Raw genomic sequence first — 26,673 nt, forward strand, 5'->3', positions numbered from 1 at the left:
GTAAGATAAGAGTTGGATTTAAGACCATACTTTTTATCCCAGTGTCAGTTGGCTATGGGTTGAATTCTGTATTCTTGTTTTTTCATTTTGTTCCTGCAGTGGCAAGCACTATTCATGTTTTAAAAAATACTTCTTTGAAATATTTGAAACTTACATTCTTCTGTTGTATTTTGTGCTACTTCTGTGAAGAAAAATAAAACTGGTAATGATAATACCAAACGAAGAAATATTCTTTCGGTTATTGGGCTTTCTGATGTGTCAGTCTTTCCTTTTTTTTTTTTAATTTTTTTTTAATTTATTTTTTTTAGAGTGTGGAGCCACATATAGATGAACCTTTAAATCTTAAATTTTAAATCCAAATCCATGTTGCTATCACTGGCATTGTAGTTACGGGTTCACATTTTGAATATGAATTACAAATAATGTCAGCTTTATATGTTATTTTTATAGAAGTTTTACTGTTCATCAGCTTTCAAAGTAATTTATGTAGTTACGTAGCATGGTTTCTTTAGTGATCTTTATTTCTTCAGAAGAAAGACATACCTAATTTCATTTAGTGGATCATTACAGTTGTGTATTTGCAAAGGCAAAGATTATAAGAACAGCGAGACCAGGCACATCACACACTTTGTATATTACATTTTCTGTGTAAATAATTATTTTACTAGATCATTGTTTATGAAATGCAGTTTATTAATATTTCAATTGCTAGACTTTTTTATGCTGATTGTTGTTTACTTCAACTTTACAGCTAATGAAATTTTAGCAAACTTTGGTGCTCTTCTACCACTTAGTTTTGTATAATTACGTATAAAACTTCATGTTCTCGTATGATGGAGAAACCACTAAGAAATCTACCCAACATAGGTAGAATACAGTCCTGCAGATGACCTCAGTTTTTTCAAAGGAGATTAATTATGTGTAGTCAGATCAGGTAAAACTTGCAGTAGGCCAAGAGATGTCCTCCAGACTTGCAGCTTCCATATACAGACACATAACTTCTACATACAGAGCTCTAACAGATTGAGTCCATTTCCCTTGTATTTTTGGAGTGTTTTTTCTTGACAGCAAGAACATGTCAGGTTGACCATTTTTCGTGTGGGAATGGGCGCTGTATTCCATTGTCATGGCTGTGTGACAGGGAGGATGACTGTGGAGATGAAACTGATGAAATGACATCCTGTGGTGAGTGTTTTGAGGTGTTTGGGGTTTTTTGTGGGGTTTTTTTGTTTGTTTGGTTGGTTGGTTTGGTTTTGTTGGGGTTTTTTTTCCCAGGAAAAAAAGTAAAATTATTCTATGAAAAAGTTAAATACCTGAGGATATCTCAAATGAATTGCCAGGTAGAAAAAATATAAGGAGCTTTTTTATTTTTATATGAACTGATAATATTTTGTTCTGAAGTGGCAAATACAGTTTATTTGACTAATAAATAAACCCAAACCAAAGGCTGCTAATAAGTTTTTAACTACAATGCCAAATATGCAGAGCGATCAACACTTTTCTAATTTACAGCCCCAATCAAATACTGCAGCCTCAAAAATTGATCTGTATGTCAACCATATACCACTTCACATGCCCCCCTAAACATATTTTAGATGCCAGTAAAGTCAGACTTTTTCAAGTCTGAACAGAAGGCTATTTTGATGTATTTTGCAGAAAAAAAGTAGTCTTTTTTTTTTTTTTTATAACAAGAGAGTATCAGCAGCTCTGCTAATTGCTGCTTTACTGAGATATTGCAAGAAGAGGTGTATTCTCTCTAATCAGCTGCTTCCAAACAATTAAGGTTTTTGTAAGTCATAATGACTGCTTTCATCTGTTTGGCAGGTCAGGTAAGTGCTGTGAGTCTGAGAGCAAAAGGGTCAATGATCTGTCTGCAAAATACTGTATCATGGTGTGTTCCCTGTTTACGAGGTAATATTTGTGATATTACTTGACTTACTAATATGAATTAGTAAGTGTGTCACAATATAGTAGGATGTGGTTTGAAATGAATTTTCAAGAGTTTTCAAGAAAGAATACAGACTGATTATTTTAGTAGCACCAGTCCTGTAAAAGTGAAGTGCACAGAAAAATTGAAATCTAGGGTGTACTTCTTAGGATGCTTAGTAGTTAAACTTGTATTTTACTCAGATATAATGAAGCATTTTCTTAATCAGGGAGAAATAATGAAAGCAGTGTAGTTGGAAAAGCATAGTCTTTCTTTGCTTTTTTGAAACTTACTGCTGTAAACCTTTTCAGTAGAGTTACTAGAGTTCTATTACTAGTAACAATTTTTTCTTCAAAAATCTCAATACCTATGAATCACTGGCAGTGGAGAGCAAGAAAAAAATACAAACTAAATGCATAGATGAAAGTCGTAGGCTGACTCTGTGATGCCCTGTGTTCCATAAATATAAATCTCCAGGACCTCAGTTATTTGAGAATCTATGTAAGGCAACATGTAGGATCCAGTCAATAAATTCTGTACATCCATAATCCCTTAAATCTGTTTAATGACAAACTATGCATGACTGGCAACCAGCTGATACTTTTTAGTTCAGTTTGAATTGTTACTTTTTAGCTCCATATCAGTAATACTCAGCATCTCCTACTTGTCTTAACTGCATTCAGGACTTTTCAGGATTTTAACATTTAAAAAGTTACGTTTCCTGGAACATTCATCTGCTGTCTCTTGGCTTATTTTTTATTACTGACCTCCTTTTCCTTAGTAGTGATATAACCAGAAAAAAAAGCAAACTAATTTTATATTGACAGTAACAGGTGTCTGATCAGTTACTTCAAAATAGATTACATATTTGATGAAATCTAAATAAAAAGGAAATTATTATGATAGTAACAGTGTGAATATTATTAAGGTAGATATCTAATTGCCATGTTTCAAATCAAGTAAGTTCTATTATGTACAGATGTAGAATAGGTCATCCCAGTGAATGTATATTTTGCAATCTCTAAAATTATAGCATTCTATGCAATGATACAGTGTGGCACTGGGTACAATAATAGTTTATCTGATTAGCTTTACTCTTTGTTCTCAGGCATCTTATCAGTACAATGATGTTAATTTCATCTTTGTAATTTATTCCTATGTGTTGTGTTTGGTATTCTCTCAGCTGATACAAAATATTTCTTCAGATCATTTAATCAGCAGTTGGTTCATAGAATCAAAAAACAGTTTGGTTGAACCTTAGAGATCATCTAGTTCGAACTTCCCTTCCTTGGGCAGGGACACATTTCGCTTGACCAGGTTGCTCAAAGCCACATCCAACTTGGGCTTGAATATTTCCGGGGATGGGGCAGCCACAACTTCCCAGGGCAACCTGTTCCAGTGTCTCACCATCCTCACAATAAACAACTTCTTCCTTATATGTAATCTAAATCTATCCTCTTTCAGTTTAATGCCATTCCCCCTTGTCCTGTCCCTACCCACCCTTCTAAAAAGCTCCTCTCCAGCTTTCTTGTTAGCCCCTTTAGGTACCGAAAGCTTCTCTAAGGTCTCCTCAGAGCCTTCTTCAGGCTGAACAACCCCAACTCTCTCAGCCTGTCCTCATAGGGGAGGTGCTCCAGCCCTCTGAACATCTTTCTGGTGGTACTTTGGACTCGCTCAAGCAGGTCCATGTCCATCTAGTGCTGGGGGCCTCAGAGCTGCAGTACTGAAGGTGTGGTCTCCTGAGAGCAGAGTAGATGGGGAGAATCACCTCCCTTGACCTGCTGGTCATGCTACTTTTTATGCAGCTCAGGATGCCTTTGGATTTCTGAGCTGTGAATGCACATTGCCTGGTCATGTTGAGCTTCTCATCAACCAACACTTGCAAACCTTTTTCCTCAGGGCTGCTGTTTTTCATTTTGGCCAAACTTTGCATGTGTTTCATGTTTTAGAATCTTGTCTCGTTTTCCTCAAATACAGTGGTTGTGCAAATGTGTCATATACTTCATTTTTCATTCTCCCTTTTGATTTGATGGCTAATGGGAATGCTAATGACATTTATTTAGCTATTCTATTTAGTGATATATATTTTCTTCTATGAAACAGTTTAAAATTCTTGTATTCACAAGTTTTAATATTAAAAGTAAAATAATGGTTTGCTTCTTGTTACTGTTGCAAAGTGTTGACTTTTAACTGCACAAGTCTTTAACTATGTAAACTTTAGGCTCCTACTGATTCAATAAGTTAAGCATGCTTATATTGGCATATAGCTGGGGCGGGCAGGACTGCAAAGATGAAATGCATAAACTTTTTCTAAAGATACAACCAGATTTGTGAAGAAGCATGACATTCCTGAAGAAAATTTGAAAAGAGACTCTCCTTATTTTATTACTGCTTTCCTAAAGGAAACAATACATGGTCGTTTTTTCTGTCCATATGTTTATCAGTTAGTTATTATAACATTTGCACTCAGTAATAGAAGGGTGAAAGAAGTATAAAAAATCAGAGCTTTTATGATACAGCTGGATAGCAGAGAGAAATGAGATTGATTCCTATACTGTGGAGAGGGTACTCTGTGAGCTCAAGAGACTCCTTTCTTGCTTTCTCTGTTTTCAGGACAGTTGGCACAGACATGGCTGTAAATCAGCTACAAGGTGTGCACCTCTTTTCTGTAACATAGGAAAGGAAAACAGTACTGAGGAGACCATAGGGACAACGAGAAAATTATTGTGCTTGTCCTCTAGGGTATGAGAGGGAGCTGCAGATGATGGTGGAGACTGGGGCTGTGAGAAGCAAATACTGGAGATACTGCAGAACATCCTTAGAAAGACTGTGATGGGCTGAGAATCATGACAGGGGTGGTGGCCAGCATAATCACAATTAATTTGCATTAGTTTCTGTCTCTTTTATACAGGTCTTGGTTAGACAGATGAATAGAAAGTCATTCATGTAGTCATTCATGAAGGCATTCATGTATAGCAAACAGGAATATTACATTTAATGTGTGAGTTAAATTTGTGGAAAAAATTATTCAACAGCTGAAAAGCAAAATTAAAAATGGCTGCAAGCTTTGCTTGAACCACATAAAGTGTATATTGTAGCTAAGTACCATCATAATTGCACATTTCCCTTATTTATCTCAGAACAGATTTTTGTTGTTCCCCGACAGCAAAAAGTGGTGGGTTTTGGTGTTTTATTTTTTTCCCTACAAAAAAAAAAAAAACCCTACAAAGCTTTCCAGGAGTAATTGACAGAGTGTAGTTGTCATCACTGTCAACTTACCCTTTTCTGTGTTGAAGCAGACTAATCACTTCAGTCTTTCAATGTTTTTGGTGATCTCTAAATTTTACTATTTGATACAGCTGATTTGGTTTGGTACTTCATGCGTGAATGTCAGCTGGAACTCCCTCTGGACTTTTAAAACAAACAAACAAACAAGAACACAACAAAAAACAAAAACAAAAACCAAGCCATCTTTTCAGTTAACTTTAAAACATCTTCTGCACCAAAGACAGCAAACAGAAATTTATTGACTTCAGAGACTAATTCATTTCTTGTCCTAAGGAAATTTTACATTTATGTGGTATGGTTTAAAAGTTTAAAAACCCTTTTCAGTACTAATTACATGGCGTAGTTGTCAAAGTCTTTGTTGTTTTATTTGTAGCGACACTAGAACAACCCAGTGTAGCTAGAGCAACCTACTGAGGAATGCACTTGGGGATTTGTTCTCAACTTGGGCAGTTATGGTGCGGCTGACAGGACAGTGCACCATTTTGGACATTTCTGTTGCATTTGCGTTGTACTGTGTAAGAACTTCCAACCTGAAATCCTTCAGTGGAGTACAAACTTGCCTTTAAGTAGCAGTTCAGGCAGATTGGCCATGTTGTCATCTTTGGTTTGCATTAGTGTAAGTTGCTGGGAGGTATCTGACTGTTCTGATGGTCGTTATATAGAATTTAGACTCCTCCTTATTCCTTTTGAATCAAGTTAGACTTTCAGATTGTTTCCTACGAATTGTCAGGTTTTGTAAAGTTGGTTTTGTGTTTTCCAAACTGAATGGGTGCAAGCAATCTTTAACATCTTAATTGTATGAGCTGTATGATAGGTCTTAGAATAAAAAGAAGCTGAAAAAAGAAGCATATTAAATACATATCTGTGTTACACAGAGATGTGTTTTTATGAGTCCCTATAAATGATCTCAGTTTTCTACTACTTTTACTGGAATCCTTGGAGGAAATAATTGTAAGTACTGACACTATAATTTTGGAAATTTTTAATGTATGTGTACAATAACTTTTTCTTGAATGCTCTTTTGCTTGGAACTTAACTTTCTCATTTTATAGTCTTCCATTTTCCATCTTATGGCAGTGCTATTGCAGTTGGAGAACTTTTTTATGTAAATACATACAATGAAAATACGGTCTGTATCAGTCATAAAGCTGTAGTAATTAGTCATAAATATTAGCATGCTTAGTGGCAAAGACAGCCCTGGTCTGATGGGAATGTAGGACCTTATATGACAAAGAATAATGCATTTCAGTGATCTGTGCTGAAGAAGGATAGCATTTGGACTAGTATTTACAGTTAAAAACCTTTTTATCCTCTCTTTTTGGTGTTACACATTTTTCTCCTCTCTAGATATATATCTGTCAGGTGAAAATATTTCATACAATACACTTGTGTAATTTATGCATGTAAGAAGGTGGAAGAATATTATAAAATAGGATATGCATTAAATAGTTTTTTTATTTCTTTTTTAACACTTCCACAGAATTCCCAACATGTGAGCCACTAAGTCAATTTATATGCAGAAATGGAAGATGCATTAGCAGCAAATGGCTCTGTGATTCAGGCAAGTATCGGGTGTTCTATATCTGCAATGGATATGGTAGATCTTGCATAAATATTGTTTTGATACCCACTCTTTTCTTCTGAGGCTGATATTGCTAGTTTGTTTTGTAAGTGGTCAAAGAATAAATACAATATTTTTAAATTACTGACCTGACCTAGAAAGCAGCAATATTGAAGCTTCACAGAATGATGCAGTGGATGATATGGTAATAGTTACAAACAGTATTTTCTATATCATAAAGTATGACTTAAACTTTGATTGTTTAAAAAAATAATAATAATGCTGTTGCTTATGAAATTATTTTCTAGTTTTAGAAAACAAAATAGTTCCAGTGACTGAAGTATCTGATTTTTTTGTTGTGCGTTCAATTCAATAAACACTAAAGCTCGAGAGGGATGGCTAAGACAACATAGTTCTTTTGTCTGAAAGATTACATATTTGAATGACAGCTGTTAAAATTAACCTTCTCTCAGAGCTTTTGATAGGGGAGTGATGTCATGCCAGTCCTAATAACATTGGGTTGGTTCCTCATCCACCATAGCATTTCTTATTATTAAGATTTTATATAGCTGACAGGAATTCATAGCTGTAAATGGACAGATTCTCCAAATTATCATAGTGTGCTTGCTCAGATTCTCTGCAAGGAGACCCTCTAGTGTTTACCTGACATATTTGTCTTTCCCCGTCTTGGCAATCACAATTAAATTGTGGGAATTGTCTTTAAGATTTTTGTAATGACTAAAGCATAGAGTAATTGGAAACTACATTCCACCATTATTTATATGCTGCCATCTCTCTTGCACTGTTCCAAGTACATGAAAATAACGTTTGCAATACAATTGAAAAGAAATTCTGACATTAGATTTTCACTTTGGTTTGTATGAAGTGAATGTGCTTAACTGTCCAAGTTAACTTAATGAATCACTGAGAATACTGTTTGGAAGCCTGGGTAGTTAAACACAAGTAAAGAAATTAAAAAAATCCACAGCCTTTTCGTGCTTGCTGGTGTCTGTGGCTGAATAGCTGTGAGTAAGTAAGATTTTAGATTATCCAAAGTGGCAGAGTGAAGTGCTGTTTGTAAATTAAAGAATTACCTGTGTTAGAAGTAATTTTACCCTATGCCTGCGGGCAGTAAGCATGCGATTTTATTTACCGGATGTTATTTTTTCTCTTGCCTTCTTGGAAATATTTCTTTCTCCTCATATCTTTTATTCACATTCTTTTTATTTTTTTATCATTATTATATTTAAAATAATAATATTTGCAGATGATGACTGTGGTGATGGAAGTGATGAACTAGGCTGTGTTCACTCGTGTTCAGCTGATCAGTTCAGATGTTATAATGGTAGATGTATTCCAAGTCATTGGGCATGTGATGGTGACAATGACTGTGGAGATTTCAGTGATGAGACCAAAACAAACTGCAGCAAGGAAGGTTAGTTGCTTTTACTCTCCTTACATACATATAGGCACAGAGAATACTTTATTATAAATACAAAGGACCCATCTTTAGTCAATGAAAAAAAGAAAATGCTTTTAACCTTGGTAAAGGTTGGTATGGAAAAAATGTCAAGTGTAAATGGTAATAGAGAAGTGTATCATAGAAGAAGAATGCATTTGAAAGAGGACTGGGTATTGTACTGAGAGAACTTTTGTAGTTTTACTTCACTGAATTGTGCTAAACACGATGTTTGTCCTGTCAGAGATGCATACTGCCTAGATAAAGAGACAGTAAGCAACATTCCTGAAGTTACTGTTTGTATTTTCTGGGGCTTTTATGCAGTAACGCTCTTATTGTTGCTCTGTATTTTTCTGTTGTGTGTGGGATGGTTTTGTTGTTTTGCTTTTCCAGTGGTCTTACTGAAGCATAAAGATGTTGCAACAAGACTACAGTCCCATTTCAGTGCCATGCACTGTATTCATTTGGATGGGGAGAAAAGGGGAGGATGCTTGTAGCAAAGGATAAGAAACAATCAGATAAGAATGGAAGAATATTTTTCTCATAGTGATTTTTCCACAGCAAAGTAATTACACACAATTTTATTGGTCCACTAGGACATAGGCTTTCTTGGGAAAGAGTAGATTGAAGGAGGAGGAAATGTGGTGTAAGGATGGGCTTAGAAAGCACCAGGAAAACTTTTATCAGCCATGGTCCTCTTTACATCTCTAAATTCATTCTTGTCTGACAGGAGTGCAAAAAAAAAAAAAAAAAACCAAACAAATTGGTGTTTACCTTGAGTCTGTGGTGGAATGGCAGTGAAGAGAATGAGCAGAATAAGAAAGAGCTTATCTTGAAGCTTGTGTTGCAGTGACGAGTTAAGAAGGAATAGTGAGTTTTGAGGGTTATGCTTGAATACTTTTGATTTTGGCTTTGATTAGGAAGGGGATTCTAAGTCGTTGTAGGCTTGGCATGGAAGTAACACTTATGAGCAAATTCTTCAGTGTAATTTCTTATTTTTCAAAGAAACTCCCTCTACTGGAAGATGTAGTGGGAAGGAGTTTCAGTGCAGTCCTGATGGGAACTGTGTTCCTGAGTTGTGGCGGTGCGATGGAGAAAAGGACTGTGAAGATGGTAGTGATGAAAAAGGCTGTAATGGAACTATACGACTGTGTGATGAAAAAACAAAGTTTTCCTGCAAGAGTACAGGTATGAGCTTGGATATATGTTTTGCAGAAATTCACTCGTTGTGTGTGCATCTGTCTGTGTGAATACTGTTTGAATACTGCTTTATGCTAGTGAGGTGATGTTACTTATTGCAGTCATACCAGAAAAATACCGTTAACATACTTCTAACCTGTTTAATAATTTGCGATATAAAATGGATGGGGTTTGAGATTACTTAAAGCTGAAACTGTTCTGTGTGATAATACATCAAGCCAAATATTTAAATTTAGCATTTACTGGTACTTAAAAGTCCAGGTATAGTCTTCTATTTTGCAACTTTGGCCCTAGAAATAAGTTGATTTAAATGGTATAAAGTAATTAGCTAGAAGACTTCAAAGAATTAGAACTGCAGCCCTGGAAATTAGAACTTTCATGTTGAAAGAAAAATACATAGTGTGAGTATGTTTAAAATAAAATTTTGCTAAGTGTACTGCCTTAAAAGTTGTGAAAGAATGTAACAGTCTTTACATGAGGATATTTTGCAAAGTAATGCTTTGATAGAACATAGAATCATAGAATAGTTAGGGTTGGAAAGGACCTTAAGATCGTCTAGTTCCAACCCCCCTACCATGGTCAGGGACATCTCACACTAAACCATCCCACACAAGGCTCTATCCAACCTGGCCTTGAACACTGCCAGGGATGGAGCATTCACAACCTCCCTGGGCAACCCATTCCAGTGCCTCACCACCCTTACAATAAAGAATTTCTTCCTTGTATCCAATCTAAACTTCCCCTGTTGAAGTTTTAATACATTACCCCTTGTCCTGTCACTACAGTCCCTGATGAAGAGTCCCTCCCCAGCTATAGCCCCCCTTCAGATACTGGAAGGCTGCTATGAGGTCTCCATGCAGCCTTCTCTTCTCCAGGCTGAGCAGCCCCAACTTTCTCAGCCTGTCTTCATACAGGAGGTGCTCCAGTCCCCTGATCATCCTCGTGGCCCTTCTCTAGACTTGTTCCAACAGTTCCATGTCCTTTTTATGTTGAGGACACCAGAACTGTACTCCAGGTACAATACTCCAGGTGAGGTCTTTTCTGAAGGGGCAGTCCAGTTAGGAAGAAGTTAATGCATGTCAGCAATGTGTTAATCTTTTAATAATTTATTTCAAAGCTTAATGAAGTATTAGTGGTAAACTAACTTTCAAAGCAAAATCTAATTCAAAATATAACAAGCAATACTATTGTTGCCATTAAGCAATTAATTATAACAGGAGAGAAGAACCCATTCTAATGCCTGTATTACAGTTAAGCATGATCAATGTTGGAGGCTGGTTGTGTGAGCTCTGTCCAAAAGTAATGTGTGAATGTAAGATGCTTTATTCAGATCTAGTGTGAACAGAATTTGTTTTTATTATGTGAATTATTTTGGGAAGTCTTAGAAATGCTTGGAGATTTGGTGCTACTTGGATTTTTAAATCCTAGAAATCATAATGTATGGTTAAATAAATATGGAATACTGCATCTTGTCTAAAGAAACATTTCCTTTTGTGTTCTTACAGTTTCCATACAGATGTATAGAACAAGAAGCTGTTAAATGAAGCAGCTTCAATAAGTAAAAAGATTATTCACTTTTAATAGGTCTCTTTTCCTGAAATAGGCTAATAGGAACCCTGACACTGGAAATACACTTTATCTCTGGTACTGTCTCTTTCCCGGTGCTTAAATGGGGAAAAGGTCTCAAACTTGCATTGCCTCATTATACACCTACCTATGTTTAGTTGTGCACAAGGACAGCAATACCTCAGTCATTTTACAGGAAGAAGCATGAAATGTGACTTCTCTGGCTGCCACATATAAAGACAGCAAAAAAAAAAAAAAAAAATTGTCATCAAGCATTTGCTAAATTCAGTGGTATGGCTTTGATTGAGAGGAAGATGAAATTAAGCTTATTGGTTGTGTGAAAGCATCACTTTAGAAATCAGTTGTAATAGTTTAATCCTTTTCTTTTTCTTTCACTATTTTTTTTCTGTCAGTCTGGGAAGAAGCAAAATCACTCTTCCGGAGCAGGCATGTTAGTAATGCATTGGAAGAGAAAACAGCAAAAGCAGATTCTTGTTTAGCTACTTTTCAGTAGTATACATATGGTAGAATAAAGGAGTAATGGGTTTCTGAGAAACTTGGGCTTCTGTCATGATTCTTTCTGGTTTCAGAATACACATAATTGTCTCTGTGGATTATTTAAAGAAATAATACTGTCTGGCTTCTACACTTATGAGAATTGCTCATACAAGGAGAAAATGGCTAATTCTTCGATTAGAGACTGCTTGGTGGTGTGATCTGGTTTCCTAATAAAGAATATGATGGGTCTGGGTAGGAATGTGTGTATGGGTGGGGAGGGACAAGAGCCAATACATTTTGAGGGCAGTGACAGTTGGTGAGAACAGCAATAGTGAAATGTTACTGCCCACTTTTTTGCTTACTTCTTTTTAGGTTTATGGCTGTAAATAGTAGCTGCAGGGTCTTTTCTTACTGTAGCTTTTGTTGGCTGTGGTTAATCTGTCACAATGGCACAGGCATGTGTGTCATATTGCAGTTTCAGCATTTGTCAGCCTTCAGCCAAAGATTTATCTGCTTTAGATTAATGGTGGTCTTGAGAACCCATCATATCTAGCCCCTTTTCTGATACGCGCTTAAGAATATCCAATAGTGTATATTTTATAACTTACATAGATAGCTTTCTTGTAACTTGCCTGTAATAGTTGAACACTTTTTCCTAATAAGTCATCTGAATCTTTACTGCAAGTTTAGTTGATTGTCTTCACCTTTTCACCAGTATAAAAGTCTTTTGAATATGGAAGATGTCTGTCATGTGTCTCCTTAACCACATCATTTATTGAATAAACAAATACTTTTTTTCCCCTTGCATATCTTCTGGTTTTACTTTAGATTTTTTAAACCTTTAGTATTTTTGTTGGTCTCACTGGAACTTTCCGACCTGTGCAGTTCTTGAGCCGTGATGTCCAAAGTCAGCCAAAATGCTGCATGGTGCTTGAGTGAACAGATTTCAGAGTGACATTTCTAATTTCTTCAGTAACATTACATGGTTGTTTGTGGTGAAGTGTGATGAAAAATACACTAGAGTTTGCACAGCAGTAGGATATTAGATGCAATAAATACCTGATTGAGACTGACTACTGTTGGGCTGCTTCTAGCCAGTTATCTTCTACTTTTAAATTAGATTAGTATTATTTTACATTAGACTAGACATAATTAGATTAGACGAAGAGCTAACTTCCTATTTTAAATTCTGATTCTGTCCTCCAAAAATTATAGGCTCAGTTTTATGTACTATATAAATCTATCATTTTTATTCCATCTCACTATTTTAAAGTTTGTATTATTGGACCAGGAACAGAATCTGTGCAGTCTCAGTTAGAAAGTTATCTAATTACTCTAATGATCATAATCAAGACTTTTTAAAGATAAATGCAAGAGCCATATATACTTCAGTTTAGTAAGCAGTTGATCTGAACTGTAATGTGTATTTGTCATACTTGCTGCTTTTTATATTTATTTCAAGAAACAGTTAATTTCGTATCTTAGCATTTTTATTGCTACCCTGTGGGCTATTATTTTACCCTTTTTTTCCTCAAATGTTCTCATATGTTAATAACATACTGGAGTGGGGGACAGGGAAGATGAGGGAAGAAGTAGGATTTCTTTGGTGTGGAACATAAGGAAATTACATAGAGAGGAAGTCAAGGGGTGGGTGGTCATCACAGTGATACTGGAAGAGGAGAGCAATAGCAATTGTACTGGATGGATGGAAGTGTAAGAGTCAAGATACAAGTATGTGACAAATAGAGAAGAATGGAAAGAAGTCAATACTGAAAAGAAGCTGATGAGGAAATTGGTAGGGCTGCCCTACAGATTGTCAGGGCTCATGAGGAGGAAAGGGTTACTGTGGAGTGATATGGCATGAGAGGAGTTTTTAAGGAAGAGAAGATTTAGTAGGAACATCAGAATGGGATGCATGAAGGAGTTCAAAGAGTGGAAAAGAGTATTGCTCATAAGGTGTGTCTACCCTGTTGTGTTGCTTCTACTTGTTCCCTGCCTGCTCTGCCTCCCCTCGCACCAGTAGATCTTTAGAGCTGTATATCTTATATAACTACTTTAATAACCCTTTTGAACATAATGCTTGTTCAAAATGATTCAATTTTTAACTTGAGCAGTGGATTTAGTTGACACTAAAAATTTAAATAAAAAGAAAACACCATAGCAAGTAAACTAGAAAATTGTGCATGTTGTTCCAGTACTGGTTTTATTCTCATTTCATAGTTCCTTTGTTTTCTGTGGCAACAGCTGTTTTGTTTAGGCCTTGAGTTTTTTTCTTCCGTCTCATCCAGGAGACATGCATAAACATCTGCTGTCTACTAATAGCTTTTAAAACAGAAATTACCATCTTCTTGAAAGAATGTAGTTCAGTCTAAGTCTCAGGCATGTTCTACAGGACAAGCAAGATCATCAACTTATCAACACAACATTTAGTTAAATGTATCAGAACATTCTTTCATTTTGATGGAAATGAGCTTGGGTCAATTCCATAAGTTAGGAAGGCATTACAGCTGTAGGCAGCAAGAATTAACATTAAGATGAAGCTGAATGCAATAATGCTCCATCAAAGTAGTTTTAATACAGTAAAATATATAATCAGTTGAAAAACTTCCTGGGCTCAGTATCCCAACAAAGACTATAAAAAGTTAATTCTGTCATACTTGCTAGTATTTGTAGGAAATAAAAAATGTTGGAAAAGCATTTTGATCCGGCTTTCCCACATACTACTTGCTTCAGAAATTTTGATTCATTAGTTTACATATATTTTTGTGTTACACAAAAAAGCCATAGAAAAGAACAGATAGATTCATTGAGACAGTTAATATATAATGGAATTTTACTAAAAATGTTCCTGGAAACCAAAAATGTAAATTTCAATAGCAGTCAGTAAAGCAAAAATACTTCAGCGAGTACTAAGGAATTATTTCAAGACAGTCATAATACTTCATTAAGTCCATCTCTTTAGAATTTTGGCAAAGATTATTTCCTTGAATATATATTCTACTTAAGAACATGTTATAGCTATTGTAGTGGAAGATTAATCTTTCATTATAAAACATATCTTCATTAAAGTAAGAAGAAGGCAGTAAAACTGATTTGCTCTGTAAACATTTGTATGTATAAAAGATTAAAAAACAGATTTGGAGCTCTACTGGAAGTAATGTCAGTTTACTTTGGGATCTGGTTAATTTGCTTGATGATGGTATTTTCCATTAGCTTTCATCCTACTGCTGTGTTATAATAATATATAAAAATCAATGATCGTCTCAAGGTAATAAAGAATATGGGTGCTATTTTTAAACTCTTGTGATTCCATGTAATGATAAACCACAAACATATCATGCATGCAACTTTGTTTTCTTGTGTCTGTGCAATTCTGTTTTTTTCATTGTAGGATATTTGGGACTTTGGCCACTATAAAAAAAGTTGAAAGCTTTTAATTCTAATTGACACCTTTTATTTTCATTCTAATTGACACTTTTTAAGTTTTCCAGGTGATTGCACTGGCAAAATTATGTTCTGTTGCTTGAAACCACACTCACTGTAGTTTGATCCTAAAGTTTCACTTCTTGCTTTTCTTCATCAAAAGTGAAAACAGTTTCACATATGCTTTGTGAGTGCTGCACAAACAGAAATTTTTCATTGTTTTTGTTTGTCTATATTTTGCCTTGTTGTCACTCTTTGAGGACATTAGCACCTTCCCATTAAAAGATGACTAAAATATAAAATGAAAAGCATTATGCTACTCTGAAGCAAATATTTCCTTTAAAGATGGTAAAGTTACAGTTAGGGACAGTTGCTACACTGTGGAAAGCAATAAAGAATTCCTTTTGAGGTGGTTTTATATTGTCATAGTCAGTACAGAAGTAAAAGGCTGCCTATAGCAGATGTGACACTGAGGTGCATTAAAGAGCAAGCAGCGTTTTGTTCCTATTGATTATTTCACACAATGACTCACTTGCTCCCCCCACAAAGTCATGATCAATCTCAGCTTCCTATTTGGAGGATTGTTGCTAAACTGGGAAGAGGGGGCCGAACGTTGTGTGATTTCATGCTGTGTGACAGTTTGCAGGTTACCAGTCTCAGGCATCACTGGTCAGTCCCTGGGCATCCACCAGCATTGTCATCAATGGATCTAGACATTTCCAGGATCTTCTTTTCCATTCCAGACTGATTTTTCTCTACCTAAATTGTTTATAGGCAGAAGCACAGCCCAAGCTTCCTAACCTGTGGTTCTTCCTGTTGTCTCTTTATTACTTAAAGAATAAAGTACATTCCATTTCAGTCTAGGTGTTACCAAATTTACAACTAGCCCATACTGGTTGTAGCTAGCAAGTAACAAGTTTATGCTTGAGAGCTGAAAATCAGTTTGGAACGAGAGCACTCACAGATACACACGTGGAAGTGGTAGCATTCTTAATCTCAGTTATTTTTCACCTAATAAAATCCCTGTTTTGGGTGATGCTAATCTAATACTCGTATGTTTTTTAAAGATCAACTCCCCCTTTCCTAATCAAGAGGCTGCCTCTAGACAATGATGATCAGCAAAAAAGTTCTTCCTCCCCCCACCTTTGGAGGAGTGAAAGAAAGGATCTGAACCCTGATTTGATAAAACTAAAATCATATAGGAAGTTTTATCTGCTGTAATTAATTTGTCTAAAAGATGATCGTTTACCTGTCATAATCTGGGAATGTATTGTGTATAGTTCCTGGAAAGATTTTGTTTCTGAAACCTATGCTAATAAACTTACATTGAAATGTAGCTCCTATAGCAGGCTCTTGGACTAGAAGTTAAAGGAAGAGAGATGAAGAAAAGCAGAATTAAAAAGAAACAAAATGTAAAGCTTTTTATTACAATTTGTAATATTTAACAGATTATGAGGCTGTGTCCTGCCTGTATGCAGTTCTGTTCAGCATAGAATTGCTAGGACTGATGTGTTTGGAAAATTACTGTTAACATTGATCTGTATGATGCTTCAGAGTATACGTAAAAGTTGACTTCTTTCTCTTCATCTAAGAGGAAAGTACTATTAAGAGCAAGCATAATAAAACCAAGTATCTGTGTAATGCTACTGAAGTATTTTTCTGAAGTTTGCTTCCAGTCTAATTTCCTGTGTTTATTGTCTCTTTTCTCCAAGGGAGATGCATTAGCAAAGCGTGGCTATGTGATGGCGATATTGATTGTGAGGATCAGTCTGATGAGGATAATTGCGAGGGCTATATGTGTGGACCACCAAAATACCCTTGTGCTAATGATACCTCCATCTGCCTACAGCCTGAGAAGCTCTGCAATGGGAGAAGAGATTGTCCTGATGGATCTGATGAAGGCGACCTTTGTGGTACTTCTTTTAGACACGCATTCTTGATTATTCTTGTTTTATTGTTATTATTGTTTGTCATAATACTTTTTAACTAAAAAACAGATCTCATGTTTATCTTACTAAAATTTTATTTTAATAGCTTATAGGATGATTTTTTACTTCAGTCATACTGGGTTTGTGCTTGAAGTATTAGTCTTCTTCAAATAAGGGAAAACATAATTCTTAGGTAATTCCTTAATTTCCTAACCCCTGGAGAAAAACAATTTAAAAGGCTCTGGTATATATGAAAGGATAAGCTAATTTGCAGCTCTCTCCAACTACAAAAGCTTAAGGTCTCCTTTTGGTGCAGCTCAGTATACAGTTGGCTTTCTGGGCTGTGTGCATGCAGAGCGCTGCTGGCTCATGTTTAGCTTGTCTTCATTCAATACCCAGAGATGTTCCTCCTTAGGGCTGCTCTCAGAGTGTTCCCTGCCCACCCTGTATCTGTGCTTATCCCACCCACATGCAGGACCTTGCACTTGGCCTGTTGAACTTCCTGAGGTTTCCACAGGCCCACTTCTCAACCACATCAAGGTCCCTCTGGATGGCATCTCTTCTCTCCAGTGTGTCAAATGCACCACATGAGCTGGTGCCATCAGAAAGCTTGCTGAGAGTCCACCGAGTCCCACTGTCCCTGTCGCTGACAAAAATGTTAAATTATGCTAATCCCAATACTGACCCCTGAAGAATGCCGCTCGTCACAGGTCTTTACTTGAACATCGAGCTGTTGACCGCAGCTGTTCAGCACAACCATCCAGGCAATTCCTTATCCACTGAATGGTCCATCCATCAAAGCCATGCTTCTCCTTTTTAGACAAGGATGTGATGCTGGACACTGTCAAATATTTTGCACAAGTCCAGGTAGTTGACGTCAGTTGCTCTTTCCTGATCCACCAGTGCTGTGGTTTGGTGGATGTCAGTGCTGTAAACCAAGCATAGAAGGTCACCAAATTTGTCAGGCACAATTCACCCTTAGTGAAGCTGTGTTGGCTGTCACCTGTCACCTTCTTATTTTCCATGTGCCTTAGCATAGTGTTCAGGAGGATCTGCTCCATGATCTTGCTGGGCACTGAGGTGAGACTCATCAGCCTGTAGTTCCTTGGGTCTTCCTTTTTCCCCTTTTTAAAAATGGGGTTTATTTTTTCCCTTTTCCAGTTAATGGGAACTTCATCTGACTGTCACAACCTCTTGAATATGATAGCCAGTGGCTTAGCCCCTTCATCTGCCAGTTTTCTCATCCCACAGATGCATTTCATCAGGTCCCATGGACTTGTGTACCTTCAGCTTCTTTAGATGGTTTTGAATTTGATCTTCACCTACAGCGAGCAGTTCTTCATTCTCCTAGTCACTGACTTTGCCTTCTGTGACTTGAGCAGCGTGGTTGGAGCTCTTGACAGTGAAGACTGAGGCAAAAAAATTCATTTAATACCTTAGCATTCTCCATGTCCCAGATAACCAGGTCTCCCATTTCCTTCTGGAAAGGGTCCACATTTTCCATAGTTTTCCTTCTATCACTGATATACCTGTGGAAGCTTTTCTTGTTGCACTTGACATCTCTGGTCAGCTTTAATTCTATGAGGGCTTTAGCTTTGCTGACATGATCCATGGCTGCTTGGACAGTTTCTTTGTATTCCTCCCAGGCTGCCTGCCCTTGCTTCCACCCTCTTCAGGCTTCCTTTTTGTGTCTGAGTTTGTCCAGGAGCTTCTTCTTCATCCATGCAAGATGCCTGGTCTTTTTGCCTGACTTCCTCTATGTTGGGATGCACCACTCCTGAGCTTGGGGGAGGTGATCCTTGAACATTACCCATCTTTAGGAAAAATTTGGGTGATTTTATAATTATTTTTTTATTATTATATCAACAGTTTGCCTCTTGCCACTGACCTTGCTTTGCATAGGATGTTTTCCAAGCTCTGGCATTCCATTGCAAAGCATTTGGAGATACTTACAAGCATTTTTACCCTGTAGGATCTGTCATTCCTAGGAGATCCTGCACTGGACTAAGCACAGTTGCTTAGCACAGGAGACAGAGTTCACTGGCTGGGCAACAGCAGCTGCCGGGTATATCAGAGAGATCCTCACACTGGCCTGTTCTGCTGGTCAGTCTTGAAGACGGTGCTGCAGGAGAGGACCTGAAATTCGGTGCTCCCCTTGAATATATTACGTTGTAGACCTAAATCCTCTGAGAGCTACCTATGAATCTCATGCTGTCTAGACTCCAGGTGAAAAAAATTACAATGTAAGATAATTTATATTATTTCTGTGCTATTTCTGTGATTGGGCAATTATGTTCCTACTAGTAGCAGCCCATTCTGACACCTTTATTCTATTGGCTACTATGTAGGGCCAAGCTTGGATTATAATAGTTGTTTTAACTTTTAGATGGTGTGTTAGTAGTCAACAGGTATTTCAGGTTTTTAATTAGCTAGCTTTAAAACATACCTAACCATAAACTGAAAGACAAATATGGGATGTTGGACAACACATTTGCCATTAGGCAAATAAAAGAATTTGAATCCTTTATGATAAAAAAAGCCACAAAAGACCAAACTTGAAATCTGAACAAAGGACTGTTAGAAGAGGGCTTTATTATTCTTATTGGTATATTTTTTATTTTGTTTTGGTTTGTTTGTTTTGTTGGTTTTTGTGGGTTTTTTTAAATGGTAAGGAAATATTTCTTCTGTAGGAATCTGCTACATTTTATACATCTTGCCATAAGTGAGCAAGGCTTTCAGGAACTTGTTAGACTCAAACAAAATAATTAAAATATAAAAAAAAAAAAAAAAAAACCAAAACCAAACAAAACCAACCAACCAACCAAACAAAAAAAAAAAAAAAAGTAAAAACCACCCCAAAAGCCTAGCTTCCAGCGACAGTATGTCAGTTTGGTCTTCCCATTGATACCCTGGACACCAGCAATACTATGAGGTAAGGAATAGTCCTATAGGTTAGGTTGTTTGGTTGTTTTTTTTCTTTGCCTCAAAGGTCCCAGACTTTCTCACAGACACAATTTTCATGCTTTTAATTCAGGTGTTTTAAGGGTTTCCTAAATCAACTTCAATTTGCTTAGCAGAGCTCTGTAAATCATCAAATACCTGCAGAATATAGTGTGAGGGTGCTGACACAGAGATTGCAGCAGTAGTATTCCGTAGTTGATCTTACTGGAAAACGAGGAGAAAGAAATTCTGATTTTTACTTCTGATTTGTACATATTTCTTTGACAAGTTGCTTGTGATATGGATATGTAGGACTAAAGAGTTGGAGCCTTCTCCCTGGAAGCTCAAGTGGCTGGAGGTAGGGATGTATTTGTGAAAGTACACTTGCTTCCCTGGGCATCAGGTTTTGATCACCACTGAAGATGATTGAGCTGTAATGATCTTTGAACTGACTCTGTATGGACACTCTTTAATTATTAATGAATAAAATAATATGCATGCAAGCCTGAAAATATATGTACATTGTACATCTGCCATGCTACAAGCTTAGAAGGTTGCAGTAAAGCTACCATGCCAAATACTTATAAATTAGATAATATAAAAAATTGAATCTAGAAAGCTGTTTAACAAATGTAAAATTAATTTTCTGCTACTTAGATGCCTGTCAGCCTTGCAGCCTTTAATGTTTGGGAATTTTTTTCCGTGTTATTTCAGATGAATGTTCACTTAACAATGGGGGATGTAGCCATCAATGTTCTGTGATTCCTGGAGGAAGAATTGCATGCTCCTGCCCTGCAGGATTCAGTCTTAGTATAGACAACAAAACTTGTGAGATCATGGATTACTGTACCAGGCACCTTAAGTGTAGCCAAGTATGTGAACAGCATAAAAATACTGTCAAGTGCTCCTGTTATGAAGGCTGGAAGCTCAGTAAGGATGGAGAAAACTGTGTTAGTACTGGTGAGTTGAAATTTAATGTATTTTTAATATTCCAGATGTTAATAGTTATTATGTCCCTTTAGTGAGAGGTTATTTCAATTTTGAAAGAAATATAGGCTTGAATTGTCCAAATGCATGGCTGACAGCAATATGAAGAACTCATTAAAGCTGTCCCTGTTCTTCATGCAGGATGAAGTAGTGTTGCAATATAAGCCTTTCTGAGAATGTCAATATCGCATAATTCCTAAGTTGTTTGAGTTTTATAGTTTTTCATGTATATTTAATATACAGGGGATATATATACATAAGTGTGTATATATATGTATAATATGGTGGATTTACTATGCATTTTGAAGAAGTGAATCAGCCTGTGACATCATGGTGTTGATCGCTGTTACTTGAGTGTTCAGAAGTTTAATTTTAAGCATTCATGCGCGCACATATGGTCAATTATCCGCTCCCTGTTAGCATTCACAGTTTAACCTGTTTTTTCACCTGTGACGTTCTGGTTCTTGTTTTTGGACATCAGTAAGGCCTTTCAGCTCACTAATCAAGAAGGAAAACAATATAAACCAAAACAGGAGAGGGGAATGTCTTCCCCTCATTTTCCACTACTGTGAATGATTACAAAATTATTTAGAAACTATGTTAGGCGTGTATTTTTCAAGTGCAGTGTTGTGTATAAAATACAAACATGTATGTGCAATATAAATTGCCACCATATCTTTACCTCCTTGTAGGCAGTTACAAATAGCATTTACTTTGCACTCCATATTTTCAAAATTTTAGTTAAGGATTTTTTTATATTTTTATTCGTTAATAATTTTATTCTTTGATAGTGTCTTATAAATTCTGAGTAGAAATTTCTCCCAAACTGTCTGTCACTTATTTGGATTGTTCATTATTCAGTAGATACCATAAATAAGATCATCTTGATTTATTCCAGATACTCAGCATTTCCTCAGATGATTTACATGAAAAAATTCTGAGTCTGTAAGGCCAGGTTGGACAGAGCCTTGAGTGACATGGTTTAATGTGAGGTGTCCCTGCTCATGGCAAGGGTGTTGGAACTAGATGATCTTAAGGTCCTTTCCAACCCTAACTATTCTATGATTCTACGATTCTATGAAAGCTAGAAATAAACGCCCAAGTTTCCTGTTGCTAGTCACCTGAAATTTAGTAGTTCGCACCCAACTTAATGGTCCTTATTTCAGAAAAGGCAAATTCTAATCAATCTGCTTTGACAATGAGCTATTTTATATAACATTTTAGAACTTCATTACAGTAGTAGTGAAGGCTGTAAATTACTTACAGCCAAAACATCTATTGGATGCAAGAAAAATATTTCTCTTCTGCAAAAAAATCAGTAATTAAAATTTATGTTTATATCATGGATGTTCTTTTAAAGAGCTTTTTAGCAAATGCTCATGAATTAGAAGTTGTGCCTTAGAGCTATTTTTTAATTCATTAAGATTGTGATTTACATTCATCAGGCTGGAATGACTGTTGTATGTAATTTCCAGAATGATCTCTAAACTGAGTCCTTGTGTTTCCATAATTGTTACTATCATACATAAATAGTTACTAATACAGTATGAGATCAGGAACATATGTTGTTCAGACATTACGGAGCCCTGTAGATAGTAGACTCTCAAATCATCCTTTACTGGTATATTGCTGCAGTTCTGCATATCTGAACTTTAATTCATTGCTGTTAAAGTTCTTCTTTTATGACATTGCTTTCTTCTTACTCTTAGTGACTTTTGATCGGTCTGATTTGTTTTCTTATGGGCATCTACAGTAATTCAAAAAGTGCATTCTTAATAGGTTACAGAAATGAAAGAATTAAAAGTGTTTAAGACGGAGTTTGTAACTTGGTGGAGGAAACAAAGTTGAAACAAGCTTGAAGTTGAAGCAAATAGAGATGACCAGTTTTTGGAATCTAAGGGGGTAAAAAAAAACAACCCATAGTGACATTCATATGTGCTGGAAAGTAAGAAAAGTGAGACTACAGTTTTTCAGTTTTTCTTACCCCCATTTGATACTTTATTTTCTTTTATAGGGTGATTGAAGCATAATGTTAAATAAAACTGTCAATTCAGTCTGAACATTCTAAATCACTTTAATATAGCTCATTTTCTAGAGTCATTGAATGACAAGGTGGAAGGAAGATCAAAGGTTAATACTGCGTTATCTGTTGTCAAAGATCTTTAAGACGCTTTCAGTGGGGAGCTCCAAGTTTCTCAGGGATGAGATGCTGTAGTGCTTCACACTCCTCTGTTCCCACTAGTCTTTCTGAGTCTTCCTGCTCCAGTTTAAGCCTTTAACCCTTGGCTTACTTGTTATTTATATAGAAAACAAGATTTTCCTGTTTTCAATTCATCATCCTTTTATGTCTTTGGGGAATTTTGTGTGCTTGCACTCATCATCTTATTCCATTTTTTTTTAGATTAAGCAATTCCGAATTGTTGATTCTTTCCTTACAGGCCATGCTTTCTAGAGCTGTTACAACACTTGATGATATCCTCTTGCATTCCTGTAGTTGATTCACATTCTTCTTTGAGCCATACTCGGGACAGAGGACAGTATTGTAGACTGCATTCACCAAAGTTTAGGGGGAAGGAGTGGAAGGATTATGTCATATTTATTTCAGATGCAAACCTTCAGTTGACCTTATTTACACTGCCATGCCATTATTGATCTAATTTTCTAAATTCTTTCCTACAGATCTGGTATCCCATCAGTTTTATACTCAATTTTATGCAGCTTATTACCCTTGAAATGTGATACTGCACGTACAAGAATAGGGAGAGTTGGGCAGTAATAAGTAAAATTCTAGACTCTGGTTGTACAGACTGTGGTGATTGATTGCTACATTATGTAAAGCAAAGTGGTGGCTGAACTCTGGATCACAACTCACCAGCTAGGCAATAATTGCTGCTATCCATGTGGCTACTTTTAAATAGCTTTATCATAGAGGAACCTATGTAAACTGGTTTCTGTTGTCTTTCTGAATTCTTTCCAGATAAATTTTGCACTGCAATGCAGTGTCTTTTGTTTATCACAATATCAGTTATTCTTTTATGTGGTATCATATCTATGACTTCACTATATATCAGCCACAATAACCAAGGATCTGAATATTTGCATTGTTGTGGGAAGGGAACAAAAGTGAAAAAAGCACCATATGACCTTCATATTAAACCAAAATGTCCAAATAAACAAAATGTTTACAAAGTATTAGTTGCCCTACGCATTTTCTTGCCCATTTCTTATCATTGATTTACATTCTTAAGTAGTGTACCTTAAATTTGTAAAGATCCAATTGAACTCTAGTCCTTTTCATTGGTGTACTTAATAATTATTTGCACTGTAGGTACATCTACTTGATGTAGAGCTTAAATAAGACTTCCTCTACTTTAAATGGAAAAACTCTATCAACCATAGCAAAGACTTATTGGGTTTCTTTTTTGCATTGTGTTGTTAATTACTGAGAAACATTAAAGAACTACTGGTAATGTCCATCATGTGTGTTCTTATGCATTGGGGTTGCCAATGTATGTCAGTAGCCTGTGATCTCCTGCATAATAGCTGCCAATTTATCAGAAATTGGAAAGTGCTATTAGTGTTTCTCAGGTTCAGATAACTGGTACTTGTGAAATAGCTACTAATATCAGTAATCCTGTTCATCATTAAATTATTTCACTACTGTGGAGCTTTGAAAAATTGGCTTTACAGTAAGTCATTCATTGCTTTAACAAATAGGGGTATCATTTGGAAAGTCCAAGCCAGAATGTGAACAAGTATGTCAAGAGTAGAAATATAGCTCTGCTGAGGTACCTGATTAATTTAAAACATCATAGATAATTTAATCTGTGTGCGCAGTGGTTATCAAGAGAAGAACATGAAATTAATCTTTCTGAAAAGAGGTATATGTGCGTCCTTTTGTGCAACTCTTTATTTTAATATTTTAGAACAATGCATTATTGACTATTGCTATAAACTGCCAATAATCAGTCTTTGGTATAAAATGGAAGTTTTATTCTATGGAAAAATGTAAACTCCAGTATAGTTTGTGTTTCACTCTAGGGGAAAGAAGTGTGGGGGGAGGGGGTGTTTAGGGGACTGGGGGACTGGAGGCGGGGAGGGAAGGAAAGACAGCTACTTTCCCATGTAGAAGGATTGTGTGAAAAACTTTCTTTGTTAAACTGGATATACCAAGTTGATTATTTGGTTCCACAGTTTGCAGAATCAAGTTTTTCTTTTCGTTATTATTGCAGCTACTGATTTGAAAAACTTTTCCTAATCTAAAATATGTAAGAACTATAATAAAAAGCAAATTTAAAATTGGTATGGTTGGCCTGTGCAGAGAATATTCACAGATACTATTTTATATAAAGTCACAGGTACAAATAGTCTAGCATTAATTGAGTAATGAAGGAGAACTTTAGTGGTAGTTTTATTTGTGATGGGGTGTATCAATAAATGTATAAAATGTTCATTTCCTTGCTTGGTAGTTTGGGGTGACTGTTTTTTAAGCACTTCAATTGAAAACACAAGGTATATTATATTTACAAGTAGATTATTTATATTTAGTAAATTGTTTCAAGTAACAGGCATTTGAAACAATGTACAATTTAATGGATAGTTTTTTTCTGAAACTTTTAAGAAAACGCTGATTTTTTTTGTTAATGTGACTTTTTAAGGCTTTAATTATGGACTTGTGGTAGAGCTACAAAGCATGGGTCAATAGTTGAGTTCAATATTGCTGAATTTAATGTTTAACATCTTTAGTTGGGATCAAAGATACTGCTACAAGGGAGAAGTGAGAAGTCTGTGGGACTGGCAATGTATTTGAAAGAATCGTTATCAAAAGATAATTGTTTTAATCATCTGTTTGTCCTGACAAAGTATTCTGGTTTTGTTCTTATTCCAGTTGTCATCTTTATCAATATGTAACTATATATTTTTTATTATTCTTTTGAAATGTATAATCTTCTGCTTCCAGATCCATTTGAAGCTTTCATAATTTTTTCTATTCGACATGAGATCAGAAAAATTGATCTTCACAAACGTGACTACAGCCTCTTAGTTCCTGGTTTAAGAAACACAATAGCACTTGATTTTCATTTCAGTCAGAGTTTACTGTACTGGACAGATGTGGTAGAGGACAAAATCTACAGAGGCAAGCTCTCTGGAGGTATGAATTTAATCTTTAATTTCTTAATAGTAAGAATAACTGCAAGTACAAGGTGTTAGACCTGATAATTTGTAACTGAGCTACCATTCACAGAAAGAGATTTTGTGATGACATTCTGCCTTTAAAAAGGTGTATATCTAAATTCTGCTTGATGTAGAGCTAGAAAACACCTCTATAAACATTATAAAGGTATACAAATTTCCTCTTAGAATAGTGTATAGGAAGCAGAAAATGGAAAATGAAAAGAGCTGATACTTCTTTTTCCAATGAGTGCAATATTGATTTTTTTTTTTGTAATTTACTTTCACCTTCTTAAAAATGTGTAAGAGTTTACCAGATGTCTGATAATTTATCTGCTCTCACTAGGTGAAAGATTTTGTTTCATAATTTTATAGCATTCAGATAGACTTGTTCTTTGCCCTGGCGAGACAATTATGGCCTATAACTTGATATAATCTCATAATATTTGCAAAGCGTTTCTAGAAAATGTTCTTTGTTGAAGTGTATATTCAGGTCTTTTAATTCCTGCATGAACTAACAGGATAAGCATGTCTAACTTGCTTCTGAAAAAGTTCATGTGTTCATTTATGCATATGTTCTCCAATACCTTTAGGGTTTTTTTTTCTGGGTTTTTCTTCTCATTAATAGATTGTATTAGATCCCTATCCAGCCAAAGAAAGAAATATCCTACAATGTTAAGTATATAAAGACAGCCAAAAACTTTCTACTTTTCATTAATGGCTG

At 35.9% G+C, this 26,673-nt stretch overlaps 1 protein-coding gene across 1 annotated transcript in view; it reads left to right on the forward strand.

The window, feature by feature from the left end:
• Nucleotides 1–26,673, forward strand: part of LRP1B (LDL receptor related protein 1B) — a 585,099-nt gene that overhangs the window by 315,686 nt on the left and 242,740 nt on the right. The window contains exons 18-24 of the mRNA XM_065670655.1: nt 1,069–1,185; nt 6,696–6,776; nt 8,044–8,211; nt 9,241–9,423; nt 16,635–16,835; nt 20,505–20,750; nt 25,738–25,929. Coding sequence (XP_065526727.1) covers nt 1,069–1,185; nt 6,696–6,776; nt 8,044–8,211; nt 9,241–9,423; nt 16,635–16,835; nt 20,505–20,750; nt 25,738–25,929 — 1,188 coding nt within the window. The remainder of the gene's footprint in view (nt 1–1,068; nt 1,186–6,695; nt 6,777–8,043; nt 8,212–9,240; nt 9,424–16,634; nt 16,836–20,504; nt 20,751–25,737; nt 25,930–26,673) is intronic.

Source organism: Lathamus discolor, chromosome 3 (genome assembly GCF_037157495.1).
Source record: "Lathamus discolor isolate bLatDis1 chromosome 3, bLatDis1.hap1, whole genome shotgun sequence".
NCBI classification, from domain to species: domain Eukaryota; kingdom Metazoa; phylum Chordata; class Aves; order Psittaciformes; family Psittacidae; genus Lathamus; species Lathamus discolor.